General features: G+C 39.9%; 1 protein-coding gene across 1 annotated transcript in view; it reads left to right on the top strand.

Moving 5' to 3' along the window:
- The window catches only part of LOC124619835, a 226,122-nt gene extending 219,999 nt beyond the window's left edge, over nt 1–6,123 (top strand). Inside the window, exon 8 of the mRNA XM_047146443.1 lies at nt 4,717–6,123. Coding sequence (XP_047002399.1) covers nt 4,717–4,797 — 81 coding nt within the window. The 3' untranslated portion in view covers nt 4,798–6,123. The remainder of the gene's footprint in view (nt 1–4,716) is intronic.
- Nucleotides 6,124–14,628: the final 8,505 nt, after the last annotated feature.

Genomic DNA, 14,628 nt, shown 5'->3' with positions numbered 1-14,628 from the left:
AAGTGAAACAATCACATGTGCTCGTTATTGAACACAATTAATGCATTTGAGCAGAGCATTAAAAGAGAAATGGCCGCAATACTTTGAGAGGCACGATAAAGTGATTTTGCAGCACAACAATGCTTGACCCCACGTTGTAAAAGAGGTAAAAAGTATTTGGAAATGTTAAAATGGGAAGTTCTACCCCACCCATTATATTCTCCAGACGTTACTCCCTCTGAGTATCACCTGTTTAGATCAATGGCACATGGCCTGGCTGACCAACACTTCCGATCTCATGAAGAAGTCACAAATTGGATTGATTCATGAATCGTTTCAAAAGATGAACAATTTTTCCGACGCAGGGTTCATACACTGCCCAAAAGATGGGAGAAAGTAGTGGCCAGTGATGGAAAATACTTTGAATGATACATGTGTAACCAATTTGTTTCATTAAAGCTTCAAATGTTGGGGAATAAAGGGTGGAAGCAAAGTTGTACACCTTGTATTTTACACAGTTTCATAATTTTTATAACATACAGGTATTAGCATGTTTTCTGCACACAGTCCAGAATGGAACTGTTGAAAAAAAAATTGATTGCTCACAATAAGTGCTCCCAAGTATTAGTGTGTTAACTTTTACATAATTTCCCCAAAAGTTCCCTAGTCATACTGTAATCATTGGTGGAGACTAAAATCATCTGGCAGTTAATTGGGAAAATTACAGTGTTGGTAGTGGGAGGGTGTGATAGAGCTAAAACAAGCAGAGAGAGAGTGTAAGAGCTAAAACAAGCAGAGAGAGAGTGTAAGTTTAGGTCATATAGAGAGGTAATTGCAGCTTTGATTTATTGGGAAGACTCTACTGTTGTTGACATGCAAAAGAGACAATTAATAATAAACCAGATAAAGCAGTCTTCTTAATGGTTAAACTTACTAAAGACTTAAAGGTGCTGTTACACTACTTGATTGTATATATAGGGCTAGTCGTAGAAGAAAATAAAGTTGAATAATTAAAATTTGTTTGTTTGCAGGCATTTGGCTGCAGTAGTTGTACACAATGAAATCACCACACCACAGTACTGTAGCATGGTGCTAGAGGTGACAAAACAAAATGGTGGGGATAAAGTGACATATCATGTGGTAATTAGTTTCAGGCAGCAGCAGAAATATTGTAGCAGAGTTGGGTCAGTTCTGGTGGCTAAAACCAAAACATCAACAGTCTACCTGATGGTAGGCCCTAGCCACACGACATTTCATTTCATTACCTCCCTTTCCTGTTCTAGTCACGTATGGTTCATGGGAAGAACGACTGCCGGAAAGCCTCCGTGCACACTCGAATCTCTCTAATTTTTCATTCGTGATCTCCTTCTCCTCAGGAGGTATAAGTAGGGAGAAGCAATATATTCGATACCTCATCTAGAAACGCACCCTCTCAAAACCTGGACAGCAAGCTACACCGTGATGCAGAGCACCTCTCTTGCAGGGTCTGCCACTTGAGTTTGCTAAACATCTCCGTAACGCTATCATGTGTACCAAATAACCCTGTGATGAAACACACAGCTCTTCTTCGGATCTTCTCTATCTCCTCTGTCAACCTCACCTGGTATGGATCCCACACTGATGAGCAATACTGAAGTATAGGTTGAACGAGTGTTTTGTAAAGGACAAGCAGCCAACATATGGTAGAAAAACCATCCTCATGGAGTACTCTGTTTCTTCTGGCTGTTCTGGAGCTGTAGTGCATGCAGGTTTAAATGCACTACAGATCTGCTTATCGGAGTACCCATTTTGTAGAAACTTGGAGTGGAGGTGGCTAAGCTCTGCTGATACGCTACCTTCATCAGAGATAATTGTGGCCCTGTGAATGAGAGTTCGCAAAATGCCACTGCATTGATGTGGGTGATGGCAGCTCATAGCTCATAAATGTAAGTCAGTGTGAGTTGGTTTGTGAAACTGACTGTGACCCAAGGAACAATCTACCTTTCTGTAGACCAAGACATCAAGAAACAGGATCTCTCGATTTTTCTCCACTTCCATTGTGAAGCAAATGCTGGGGTGGAGGAAGTTAAGATGTTCCAGAAATGCAGGAAGCGTTGCTCCTCCATGTGGCCAAACAACAAAGTCAGCAGTGTTGAAACCTATATGGAGATATGATGACACTGATGAAATGGAATCATTTGATTTGTACCATGGTAGCATTCTGTTAGATTTTAACATCGTTCAGTTTCTAGTGATTTTGGTTTTTGTGTGCTTGTAGCCATTCCAACCCCTTGCAAACAGGTTCAGTAAAAAAAATTAAAAACAGAATTACATACAACAAGAATAAGCTAGTTTTGAGGGATTCCTACTATAATTTGGATACACAGAACTATCTCTATAATTATACATCAGCAGAACTTACATTTACGTGGTATCTAACTTGAATCAGTTGGTAAGTCATAATTCTTATGTAGAGCTTTCCTGACACCATGACAACCACATCCCTAACCACTAGAATAAAAGCACTGGCTGTAGATGAGTGGAAGTGATTTTTTTTTTCCGTGGGGGGGGGGGGGGGGGGGGGGTGGTGTCTTTTATTGGATTTCTGAATTTATGGTTTTTTATTTTGTTTATTTAAATAGATAATGTCTACCAAAATCAGATTGGAATAAATTCACTGACTGTGAATAACTTGGTGCCAGCTGTATCAGGGACAGATATTCTATGTGTTAATAACATATGAAAATTTGTGCCAGACCAAGACTCAAACCCAGATTTCCTTCATATTGTCAGCCATCACCTTAACCACTTTGGCTATCCAAGCATGCCTCCCACACCACTCCAAACTTCTATATGTTACACTAAGATCAATGATGAAACTAAGAGACAATGGTATATGGATTTCGACAGCGTGACATATAGGAGTTTGGGTCAGTCTGGGAGACATGCACAGATAGCCTGATGGTAAGGCGACCAGTTGCCATAAGCAAAAAATCCAGCTGAGAGTCACAGTCTGGCACAGATTTTCACAAATCATCTGTACCTAATACAGTTGATGCCAAGTTATTCACATTCAGTAAATTTATTTCAAGTTGTATTACTAGTGCGGCTCAGATTAATGCCAATTATAAGTAAATCTCAGCATCACAATACAGTTTGCAGCATCTGAAGACTATAAGTGCATTGATCATCAAAAATGGGTGCATAAAATGGAGGGTATTTTGCCCCAATTTGTTTTATCTGTCCATTATAACTTCACAGTCTTGGACTTTGTTATTTGTTGTACATTTACAACATGGTCAGAAACAGTCTAAGCTTGTAATGGTGTTGCAGGGTAGATTACCAAGGAAAAAAATTCTATATGTTGCTCCATTTCCAAGTTTGAAGTTAGCCAGTCAGACTGTTAAACAAACAAATTCAAGCAGCCCACCAGAGGTGGTGTAACCAAACATGTTCCTTGTGCAGTTTCCTAAAACCAAACAAGAAAGCAATACAAAAATTGGTCATTGGATGGTAGTAATGACTGCACTTAAGCCAAAGGCCAAGCAGTCTCATGCACTATCATCTATGCAGTGAGAACAATTGGCTGTAATTGTACGTGGCACACCACTTGAATTTGCATGCACAATGGTCTGACTGGCTAACTTCAATGCTAATTAACTCAGAACTGGGACAATGTGTAGAATTTTTTTCTTGAAAATTATTTCTCAGCACAACCTACAATGCAACAGCCTTACAAGCTTATCAGACCATTTCTGAGGACGCTGTATAATTAATATATACAAGAAGCTGCACATTTACCAACATTCATACTGCAGTATATTAAAGTGGAAACAACTCAGCTGTACATCCAAAAGCACGTCTTCAATCACCCTGAGACAACCAGGAAATCAAACTAAATTCAATTATGTAACTTTTATTTTTGTAATTAGAATTATCTATCTCCCACACATGAATTTGTTGTGTGCCTTTAATTGATTTCTGAATGTTAGTGACATGGTACCTAACATTCATAACATTCGACTATCCGGTAAAATGGTGACATGCTCTTAAAGTCAATACACAGTTGTTGGTGTTCTTGAATAATAGTCAGTTCAACTCCTTTATACAAGAAGCCAGACTGCAAGCAGCAGCATATGATGGCAGAGGCAACAGGGTGGGGGTAAGGAGGAGGTTGGGGCAGGGAAGGAGAGGGATAGTAAGGTATGGATGAGGGATGGTGAAGTGCTGCTGGGGAGTGTGCAGGCCTGCAGGGATGAGATGGAGAGAGGGTAGGGCCACTAGGTTCAGTCGGGAAGTTAGAGTGTGGGGGAGAGAAGGGGGAGGGGGATAGCGGAAAAGGGGAGAAGTAAAAAGGCTGGGTGCATTGGTGGAATAGAGGATTGTGCAGTGCATTCCAGCTCCCCAGCAGCACTTCACTGTTGTCCGCCCCTACTTTGCTATCCCTCCCCTCGCTGCCCTAGCTTCCTCCTTACCCACACCCAGTTGCCTCTCCCATCATGTGCTGCTGCTGCTGCTGCTGCTGCTGCTGCAGCTCATAGTCTGGCTTCAGTTGCCAGAGACTGTGGTCATCTCTCTCTCTCTCTCTCTCTCTCTCTCTCTCTCTCTCTCTCTCTCTCTCTCTCTCTCTCTGTGTGTGTGTGTGTGTGTGTGTGTGTGTGTGTGTGTGTGTGTGTGTTTAATTTTGGTAAAGGCGTTATTATGACTATTATTATTTTATTGCCACTGCTAAAGCAAATTTATTTCTTTATTTTACAGATTCCATTGAAACTGGCTCCTAAAAATGGAGGGAACAGCAGCTTCAACCTAGCATTAAACCCTGCATTCACTTCAGACTGAAACACAGAAGATGAAAGTATGGGGAGTTGTAGGCAAATTCTTGTGGACATTATGCCAAGTTGTATGGCTTGCACTGAGATAGGATATGTGCATCTTATTGATCTCAAGTTCTAATTTAGTCATGTGAAACCAAAGAGCTATTAACATTCTTATTCTGAAATGTTTCTTCATAGACAACACATAGAATACTGTAGTTTGTTATGTTCTAATGGCCTAAAATGGACAGACAATGGGAATTTGCTACATGAGCTGTGCAAATTCAGCAACTGTAAATAGGGAGATGTAAATCTGTAGCAACAAAATCAAAAATTATTACACGATTTGTGCATGGTCAGTCCTATCTCATCATATTTGTACATTTGAGAGTCTGTTCAGTATTATAGCTTTGTGTTGTCTACAAAGTTTGAGAAAACAGCAACTGACTTTTAAACTAGAGTGTGTGTGTGTGTGTGTGTGTGTGTGTGTGTGTGTGTGTGTGTGTGTGCATAAGTGTATCAGTAAGTGTGATGAAAGTTTCATTTCTTTGAATAGCGTAATATGTAAGAGAATTTGACAAATGAAAGACAGAAAGAATGTGGAGTAAATTGTTCAGAACTAACTGTGAGTAATAAGATTTAGTCACTTATCACACTAAATGTTTATGCTATTGCAAATGAACAGTAAAAGACTCATGAGTTTCCACACTAGAGACTTTTTTCCTTTGATCTAGAAGACAAAAGCATACAGAAAAGATGCATTTAAAAATAGCCAAAAAAGAATAAAATTATTGACATCTGCATGCTACAAGAAAATGATTAATGCTCCATATTCTCACAGTCTGTAATGGAAAAAAATCTCTCCAATTCGGATTTAATAACCAAGTTTCCAGTTTTACCTCCATCTTTTATATTGCCCTGAAAATTCTCCTTATACTTTGTGGAGCTGAAAATTAGGTCTTTTTTTTCCCAATGTTTGGTTTTACAGGTGTTTCATCATTAACAGCTTATACCTAATAGGATACAGTTATTTTGAAATGCAAACAATCCCACTGGATAAACATCCGCAACTGAGCATTATAGCCAGAGGGTACGCCCCCCCCCCCCCTCCCCCCTCCCCCCTCCCCAAATACTTAAATACTTAAACCAGGACTATTTTCAGGGTATTACATGCCTGTCATTGAGTGTGATACTGCAGATGAATAAGAGACCAAATCTAATAATTTTTACACACAATAGTACACTTGAGGCATATGGTTTTCCTTTTTGTTTTTTCATGTGTACTATAGCATTCATAAAAATTATTATTAGCTTTGGCCTGATGAAGGGCATGTAAAATACACACACGCACACACGCGCGCGCACACACACACACACACACACACACACACACACACACACACACACACGACACTTTCAGTTGCTCAAAAATCAGTTGTCTCACACTGCTGTTGTATATATGTGGCATCCATCAGCCAATTATATGAGAGTATTTGTTTCCCCATTTTTTGTTGTTTTCAACCTGGGATGCCCATTATTGTGTAAGTCAGAAATTCATCAGGAAAGTCATCTAGGATCCAAGAATAGACAAGGCAAATGGAAGGGGATTAAATTTTGGTCTTCGATAGCAGTTTATATCTAATATCTGACTAGTATTTTCCCCCTTTCTGTGCCCCTGCAAGAATAAGATTAATAATAATAAGAAGAGTCCACTTCTCTCCACGTTTTATTATAGATTTTGAGCATGCAATGAAGTTTTTCCACCATAAATTTCAAAGTCCAAGAGGTCTTCTGTTTACCTCACTCTACCATAACCCTGTACCGAGCTCTTCAAACACAATTTCCTTTCACCTGTAGTGTTCAGCTGTAGCCTTATTTATGAATGTCACCATGTAGGTACTGTATACGAGGCACTGAGAAATTATATCAACATTCTTTTCTTTCAAATCTGCATACCCACAGCCAATAACTGGACAACCCTTAAAACTCTTCCAAAAAGTTTCACTGTTGCAATATAAGAATAAAATTCAGGATTCATCTGAAACAGCATCCAAAAGTAACTGTTAACACATTTTTTTTAAACTAACAGTAACATTGAAAATCTCCTATAGGCTTGCTAAATATATGGAAGTTCTCGTTTCCTGTTTGGTGACAGGGGGACTTGAATTTTAAGAGCTCAATATTCATCTTTGACCTGTCCTCTTGTGTATCTGTTATAAATGCACTAAGATGTTCAGTAAGATTGGCATTTGAAACATTTGTAAAAGTTTACACAATTATCACATTAGCTACATTCCAGCTTTGAAGCTTCCTCTCTTTTGCTAATTTCTATAATAGTGACCAAATTTTATTCATTAATTACAACACTTCTGTATCCAGATTTTATATTCATCATGTTCTTGCTATCATTCTTTATTGTATCTAAATTTAATTTTAGGTTATACATGTCAAATAATATTTAAGTTTGAATTACAAAAACTTTCAGGAGATATAAAGACAGTCATAGGTATATCAGAAAATCAAGTATCAATTGTGGAAGAAACAAACTTGATTTTCACACTTAAGTGCTTGTAACTATACAGCTGGTGAAAGCACACCAAAGTTTGTGCAAGGAATGTCAATTCTAAGAGAGGGACCGAAGTAATCATTTTATAAATCTCATATTTGTTTATTATATTAGCTAAAAAACTGGATCCAACTGAACATGTCTCAAAGGTCTAATGGTACTGACTAACTGCTGTGTCACACTCATCCCACAGGCATCACTGGATGCTGATATTGAGGGGCTTGTGGTCAACACACTGCCCTCGCAACAGTTGTCAGTTTATGAGACAGTAGCCGCTACTTCCCCATCAAGTGTCAACCCTGCAGCAATGCCATTCGCATTATATTAGCTAATCAAGAACATAACATTATAAGCCAACTCCTCTGCTGTGCTTAATTCACAATCCTATGATATAAATATCACTTTTATCTTTTCCTGTAGATGATGATATACCATGCACACTTGAATTTCAATCAGTGATTATTTTCTTAAATCAGTTTTGATAAACTGCTTTAAATGTTCAGTAGATTTTGAGAAAAATAGAATTCAAAGAACCTTGTTAGTCTAAAGGGCTGCTTTAATTTACTGTCATAATTTTATACATTGTAGTACAAATAATAATGCTTTAATTTAAAGGAAAGTATCATTCAACAGTTAGTTTGCTTTTGTCATATCCATGTCATTTAATTGATACATATTTCATAGTCAGATTTTATGCTGCAATGTTATTGAGTATTTTGCTACTGTGTTAAATTGTTCATACTTTGTGCAATATTAAATTATCAGGCTCAAAGATGGTTGAAATGCTAATAAACAAATATAATACAATGATTTTTGTTTCCCCTGATCTTCACAAATGTTGCTCTTCCCCAACCTATCCCTCTTTTCTCCCTGAGCTAGAAACTAATAGTTCCAAAAGATAGGATTAGTGTTTTCACTTTAAACTGTATTTATTGGTAGCATTGCAATTTCACATCCAGGAGGTAAGTATTTGCAAGCCGTTCTGTCTCTCTGTAATTTTATAATGCAATGTTACCTACTCATATTTCCTACAACAAGCTCTGGAGCCTGTTTTTTTGTACTTCACACTCATTTTCTCCAGAAATTTTTGCCCTTCTATTCACAACTTCTGATTTTAAATCAAAATGAACAGAGCACTGTATTTATCGTTTCATGTAAGTACTGAGTTCCACTTCATTTCCAAGTATCAGCAAGAGTAGTAACTTAGGTAACAATGTCTTGGTAGCTATAGAAGTATAAATAAAAATCACAGCATTAAAGGATGAAAAACTTATTTAATATATGGAGTAGTAGTGAAACAAGAAATGCTTTTCAGCATTTAGCACACTTTCATTTTCTCATTACCTTTCAGCTCAAGAGTAAAGAAATATGTGGAAATTTTCTGCAATCTGTAACGCTTTTAGGACTGATATTACAAGTGTCTTCCTTTCCATATGATGAAAGACCTGTGAAGTAGTAACAATTTGCTACTCTTTTTGTTTGTGTCTGTTAATGCAACTCTCTACAAAGACTGTCCTGAGTAAAGAAAAAAGAACATTTGCACTTCCATACTAATCCTTTTGCTAAAGCATAGTACTTGAAAAAATATATACATATGAACATTTTGGATGATTTCATATCCAACATGTCTCTGTGAACAATATACTAATGAACTAATGAACTAACAGTACTTAGCTACTGTTTTCATTTGTAACTTCAAACAAAGTATTTACATAACTTTACACAGACAACTATCCTGCTGTCTATATACTTATAAAAATCAAGATCTGTCCAATACAAATATTATAACAATGAAACCAATCAATTATTGACAATATTATTTCACTGGATAGATCAAACATCTACTCGCCAAGCAGTAGTAGAATACACACACAAAAGATGGTTGAAATTGGCAAGCTTTCAGAGCCAATATCTCCTTCTTCAGGAGAAGGGTTGAAGGGGAAGGAAAAGGGGTGAAGGTAAAGGACTGGAGTGGTCTAGGAAAAGGGGGTAGATTTTGGGAAAGTCACCCAGAACTATGGGTCAGGGGAGACTTACTGTACCCCTTTTCCTAGATCACTCCTTTTCCTTCACCCACCTTCCTTCCCCTTCAACCCTTCTGCTTGATGGAGCTGTTGACTAGGAAAGCTTGCCATTTACAACTGTCTTTTATGTGTGTGTTCTGCTTGTGCTTGATGAGTAGATTTTTTTATTTATCCAATTAAACAATACAGATATTAGAGCAACAAGGAATTTACATTCCCGAGTTCAAATATTTTGATAAATTGTGGGAGATGTGGCCTAATAGAGATTCTACAATGGAAAAACCAGGATGGAATATAACAATATAATGAAATGGATAGTTGCTACTCGCCATATAGTGGAGATGCCAAGTTGCAGAAAGACAAAAAAAAGAGACTGTCACACAATCAGCAACTATCCTTTTCATTATATTGCTAATAGAGATTCTTTTACTTTGCGTTTTGAATGTAGGAGGATTTTCATTTTCACCCAGCAACTTTTATAGACTTTTGCACCAGAATATAAAATTCTATTCTGAATTCTAGAGAGGGATGCACAGTCTATGTGACAATTATTTCTGCTTCTAGTACTGTGATTTAGTTTCTGAATTCTTTCCAAAGTCACTCCTGTTAGTAAGCACAAATATCATTGTAGGTTACATGTACTGGCATGTAAGTGTAAGAACCCCTTGCTCACTGCAGAGGCTTCTGCAAGATGTTTGGCTTTCCATATGAGATTCTTATTCCATGCTTCTGTAGAATTAACACTTTTTTCATTTCAGTGTCATTGCTCTAGAAGATTAGGACAGAACTGAGGGAAAGTCTACCAATGCTGCATGCAGATCAATACAGTGAGAAAGATTTCAGAGTGCAAACCATACAGAAATAAGTTTTATGGTTAACTCACCCCATGTCAGTTCTATGTCAGTTTATAATCCATCTGGTAGCTCAGTAACTTCACACGTGGGGACTTCCCCCGTGAGACTCACCATTCTTTGGCAGGTTTGTGCTTGGCTGCCACACAGCCCCAGCCTTTGCAGCATTTTTTCCCTTCCAAGCTGCCTGCCTATCCTGTTGCTACTCTCACCCTCCCTTGGGGATCATGTCTGTGGTGTTTCTGGAAATCTCTTCTGCATTTTCAGTAGCTGATATCAGAACAGGTTTCCATTGATTTTCATTCCTTTTTTCTCTCTTCTTCCCCTTCTCCTATGCTTCCTCTCCTTCAGCATTTGAGGTTACTCTTTCTCATTGTCCTCCCTGTGCGCTCCTGAAGGCGAGCCCCTGCATCTGATTTGTAACGGGTGACCGGGTAACGTGTAATTCCCAGCACTGGGTCAACAGATAGGAGTTGCGTGAACCACCTCGTACAGGCCAGGCCTAGGGATGGGTAACTGCCTGAGCTGCTACCTTTCCAAACTGCCAGTTTGTCCCTCCCTATTTGGGAGGTGTAACCTGAGGTGCAAACAGTTACCTAAGGCGGGTGTGCCCCCTCTGATGGGGTGCCCCCAGTCGGAGGGAGGTTGCTGTCACACACACTGGCAATCACAGGGGATTTTCTTGCAATGAGCCAATCATCATCTTCACGGGCAATGTCTACTAAATGTAAATGAAATGAGGCTAACGATTCACAGACACTCCCAGTTGCTCCGCTGTTCCCCATGGATTTACATATTGAAGATGGCCAGTCCTTTGCTATGGTAAATCCGTTTATTAGTCAGAACGGTTTCGATGCAATTGTCAGTCCTGTGAAATTGTGCTCTCATTTACGGACTGGCACTTTGCTTTTGGAGACAATTTCTGATTCTCAAGCAAAACTGTTTGTAGCTTTCCTCCTCTACAGCTATTCTGTTTGTGTTGAGGCCCATTGAATGCTAAATTCTTCCTGTGGTGTTATTTACATTAGGCTATTCAACGGTCTGACCGAGGCAGAAATCCAAACGCACCTTTCTGATTGGCATGTCATTGCAACCCATCAGGTGATGAAAAGAAAGTAGCTACATTCTTAGTGCCCACCTGCACTCTTTTTCTCACTTTTGATGGAGTGGTGCTTCCATCAAAGATCAAAGCAGGCTATGAAGTTATCACAATATGATCGTACACTCTGAACCTGATGCGCTGCTACCAGTGCCATCGTTACAACCACACTGGTGTCCTGTCGACTCCCAGCCAAATGTGAAATCTGTGGTGGGAATGAATAGGGATGTCCACCTCCTCCTCCCCGCTGTATCAGTTGCAATGGAGACTGTGCTGTTGGCTCCCAAGATTGTCCCATGTATGTTGATGAGTGGGCCATCCAGAAGGTTTGAGTGAAGGAAGGAGTGCCTTACCCAGTGTAATCTTACCCTCCTACACATCACCAGTAGTTTTTCTGTCTCTTCAGAAAGATTAATTGCTTTACTTTTTTTTACTTTGTGTGTTCCAGATGACCACGTAAATATTAAGAATGTCTGTTGTGTGGTTTCTGACTGCACTGTTTTTCTTTCTTTTCTTTTTTTTTTATGTCACATTCTTCTCCATCACACTGACTTTTCAATCTCCACTTCCACAAAACCAACAACTACATTGTTATTGCCAAAATTAAAAACACGTCCATTTCCATGAGAGACATGCCCACTACTCTTCACATTCTGTGGTACTAACAGTTTTCCAAAGAGTTTACAAAACAAAAGAGTTTACAAACTTCCTTGACTAAAGAAGAATCTTCACCAAGTTACACGATTATTTTATAAATGAGCCCAGAAATAAATTTAATAAATATTGTCAAATTGTGCAAATAATAATATGAATTTTAAATATGCCAGATATTTTGTAATTTCAAATCTTTCTAAAAGAAGAGTAATTATAACTGTACATACAGAGTTGGTACATATCAATTGTAACAAATTAATTTCTTTTTTATTCGTCTTAGCCTGAAATATAATACATTGTATACAAAATTATATGAAATTATTTTAGTGAAGCAGCTGAGAATATTTTGACCTATACAAGATTCAGAAATATTCCTGGTATTGGCTATTTCTATAAATAAAGGTAATGTTAGAGAGGAGTGTCCCATTACACCAGTCACTTGCAAGTTGTTGGCAAGTATGAAACCCTGCTTTCCACCATCTGGCACTTACAGTACTGTTTTTGCTACATCTCATTCCACAAAGGACATGGACACACAGATATGTGACCTCTAATTCAGCACTGTGGTTGTAAAATTCCCCAGGTCATGATAGCATCCCTCTCTCCTCCTCCAGCTGTACAAGCCTCCAAACTTTTGCCACATGGGGCGATGTCGCCTGCTACACAACCAGCAGGCCAGAAAGGACAGAAGGAACACTCCCGTGAAGACTTCCTACGTCACCGAGCGAGGTGGCACAGTGGTTAGACACTGGACTCGCATTCGGGAGGACGACGGTTCAATCCCGCGTCCGGCCATCCTGATTTGGGTTTTCCATGATTTCCCTAAATCTCTCCAGGCAAATGCCGGGATGGTTCCTTTCAAAGGGCACGGCCGACTTCCTTCCCCATCCTTCCCTAATCTGATGAGACCGATGACCTCGCTGTCTGGTCTCCTTCCCCCAACAAACCAACCAACCAACTTCCTACGTCCCTCCAGCCAACCAACTCCTAAGTCTTCCTCTGCCAACCAGAAAGGCTCCAAGAAATCAAACAAAGGCAAATGGTCTTCTCCTTTGTTGACTCGGAGGTTCTCTACGATGGTGTCACCACGTCATACCCTCGCCCTGCTGAACACCATGTTGTCAGTGCACACCACCAACTATTTTTCTGCCCTGTACTGTACAGACTGACAGAAGGTGAATGCCTACACCTCTGTAGATTTCATGGAGCAGGGTCCTCCAGCCTCTGCACCCTGTAGCAGTGAGGCTTCAAAGGCTGGCACCCAGCAGCCACCAAGGTGACACCCCTTCATTTTTTCCTCCACACCTTTCCTCCTCATGTTTCTCCTACAGTGGAACATTTGTAGCTTTCGATCCAACAAAGAGGACTTACAGCTCCACCTGGAATTGCAGTGTCCACTTCTTCTTTGTCTCTAGGAAACACAATTGCCTGCTTTCTTCCCAGTTCAATTTGACCTCTCCCCCTCCCTCCCCACCCCACCCCCTCTTCACCCAAGATGATGGCATTCCATCTCATGGAGGTGTCATGCTCCTCATCTAGGGTAACATTCATAGTCAACCCATTCCCTGACTGCCTGCTTCAAGCTGTTGCAGTCCACATTTTCCTTCCTCACTTCTCCTTTTTCATTTGTACCGTTTACATCCCACCATCATTTTGTGTCACCGGGGCAGACTTTCTCCAGCTTATTGGGTAACTCCCTCTCCCCTTTCTGCTGCTCGGTGACTTTAAAGCACACCATCTGCTTTGGGGTTCTTCCAGAACGTGTCCAATAGGTGTCCTCTAGCCTGACCTTCTCAATCAACTTAACCTCTTCTGCCTTAACATGGGAGCACCCGTGTTCATTTCAGACTCCACACACAACTATTCCCATCTGGACCTCTCCTTCCACACTGCCCATCATGCCCATCAAATCAAGTGGTCCATTCTCTCTGACACGTACTTGAGTAGCATTTCGTGCTGTCCATTTGCTGACTCCTACCACATCTATGAGCACACACAAATGGCAGCTTTCTAAGGCCAACTGGAGGCTTTACTCCTCCCTGGCATCTTTGGATGAACATTTACCCCATCGTGATGCTCAGGTAGAATATTTTACAAATGTTATGCTTACCAATGCAGAATGTTCCATTTCTCACATATCCTCTTTACTGCACTGTGTCCCAGTGCCTTGATGGACTGAGGCATGCTGCAATGCAATTTTCATACTGAGATGTGCTCTGCATTTTTTACCATCATACTACAATGGCAAACTGCATTCATTATAAACAGTTGAGTGCTCAGTGTCATTGCATTCTTCAGGGTGGCAAAAAAGCTATCTGGATTTCCTTTACTAGTTCTTGCAAGAGTTCCACTCCCTCCTCCATCATGTGGACCAACCTCCGATGGCTCTCTGGGACCAAGGTCCATTCCCAAATTTCCTGCCTGACAGTAGCTGTTGACATAGTAAACCCTATTGCTATCTCCAACACCTTGGGTCGCTTTTTTTCAGTGATTTCAAGCTTCACCCACTATCACCCTGCCTTTTTCCATCAGAAATGAGTGGAGGAGGCCCAGGTGATACCCTTCACTTCTCAGAATTGTGAGTACTGCAATACCACCTTTACTATGAGGGAGATAGATCATGCTCTCTTGATACTGATCCTCTGCCCCAGGGCCAGATGAT

Source organism: Schistocerca americana, chromosome 6, assembly GCF_021461395.2.
Source record: "Schistocerca americana isolate TAMUIC-IGC-003095 chromosome 6, iqSchAmer2.1, whole genome shotgun sequence".
Classification (NCBI taxonomy): Eukaryota; Metazoa; Arthropoda; class Insecta; order Orthoptera; family Acrididae; genus Schistocerca; species Schistocerca americana.
The sequence above is the reverse complement of the archived record's forward strand: the minus strand, read 5'-3'. Positions and strand labels throughout refer to the sequence as shown.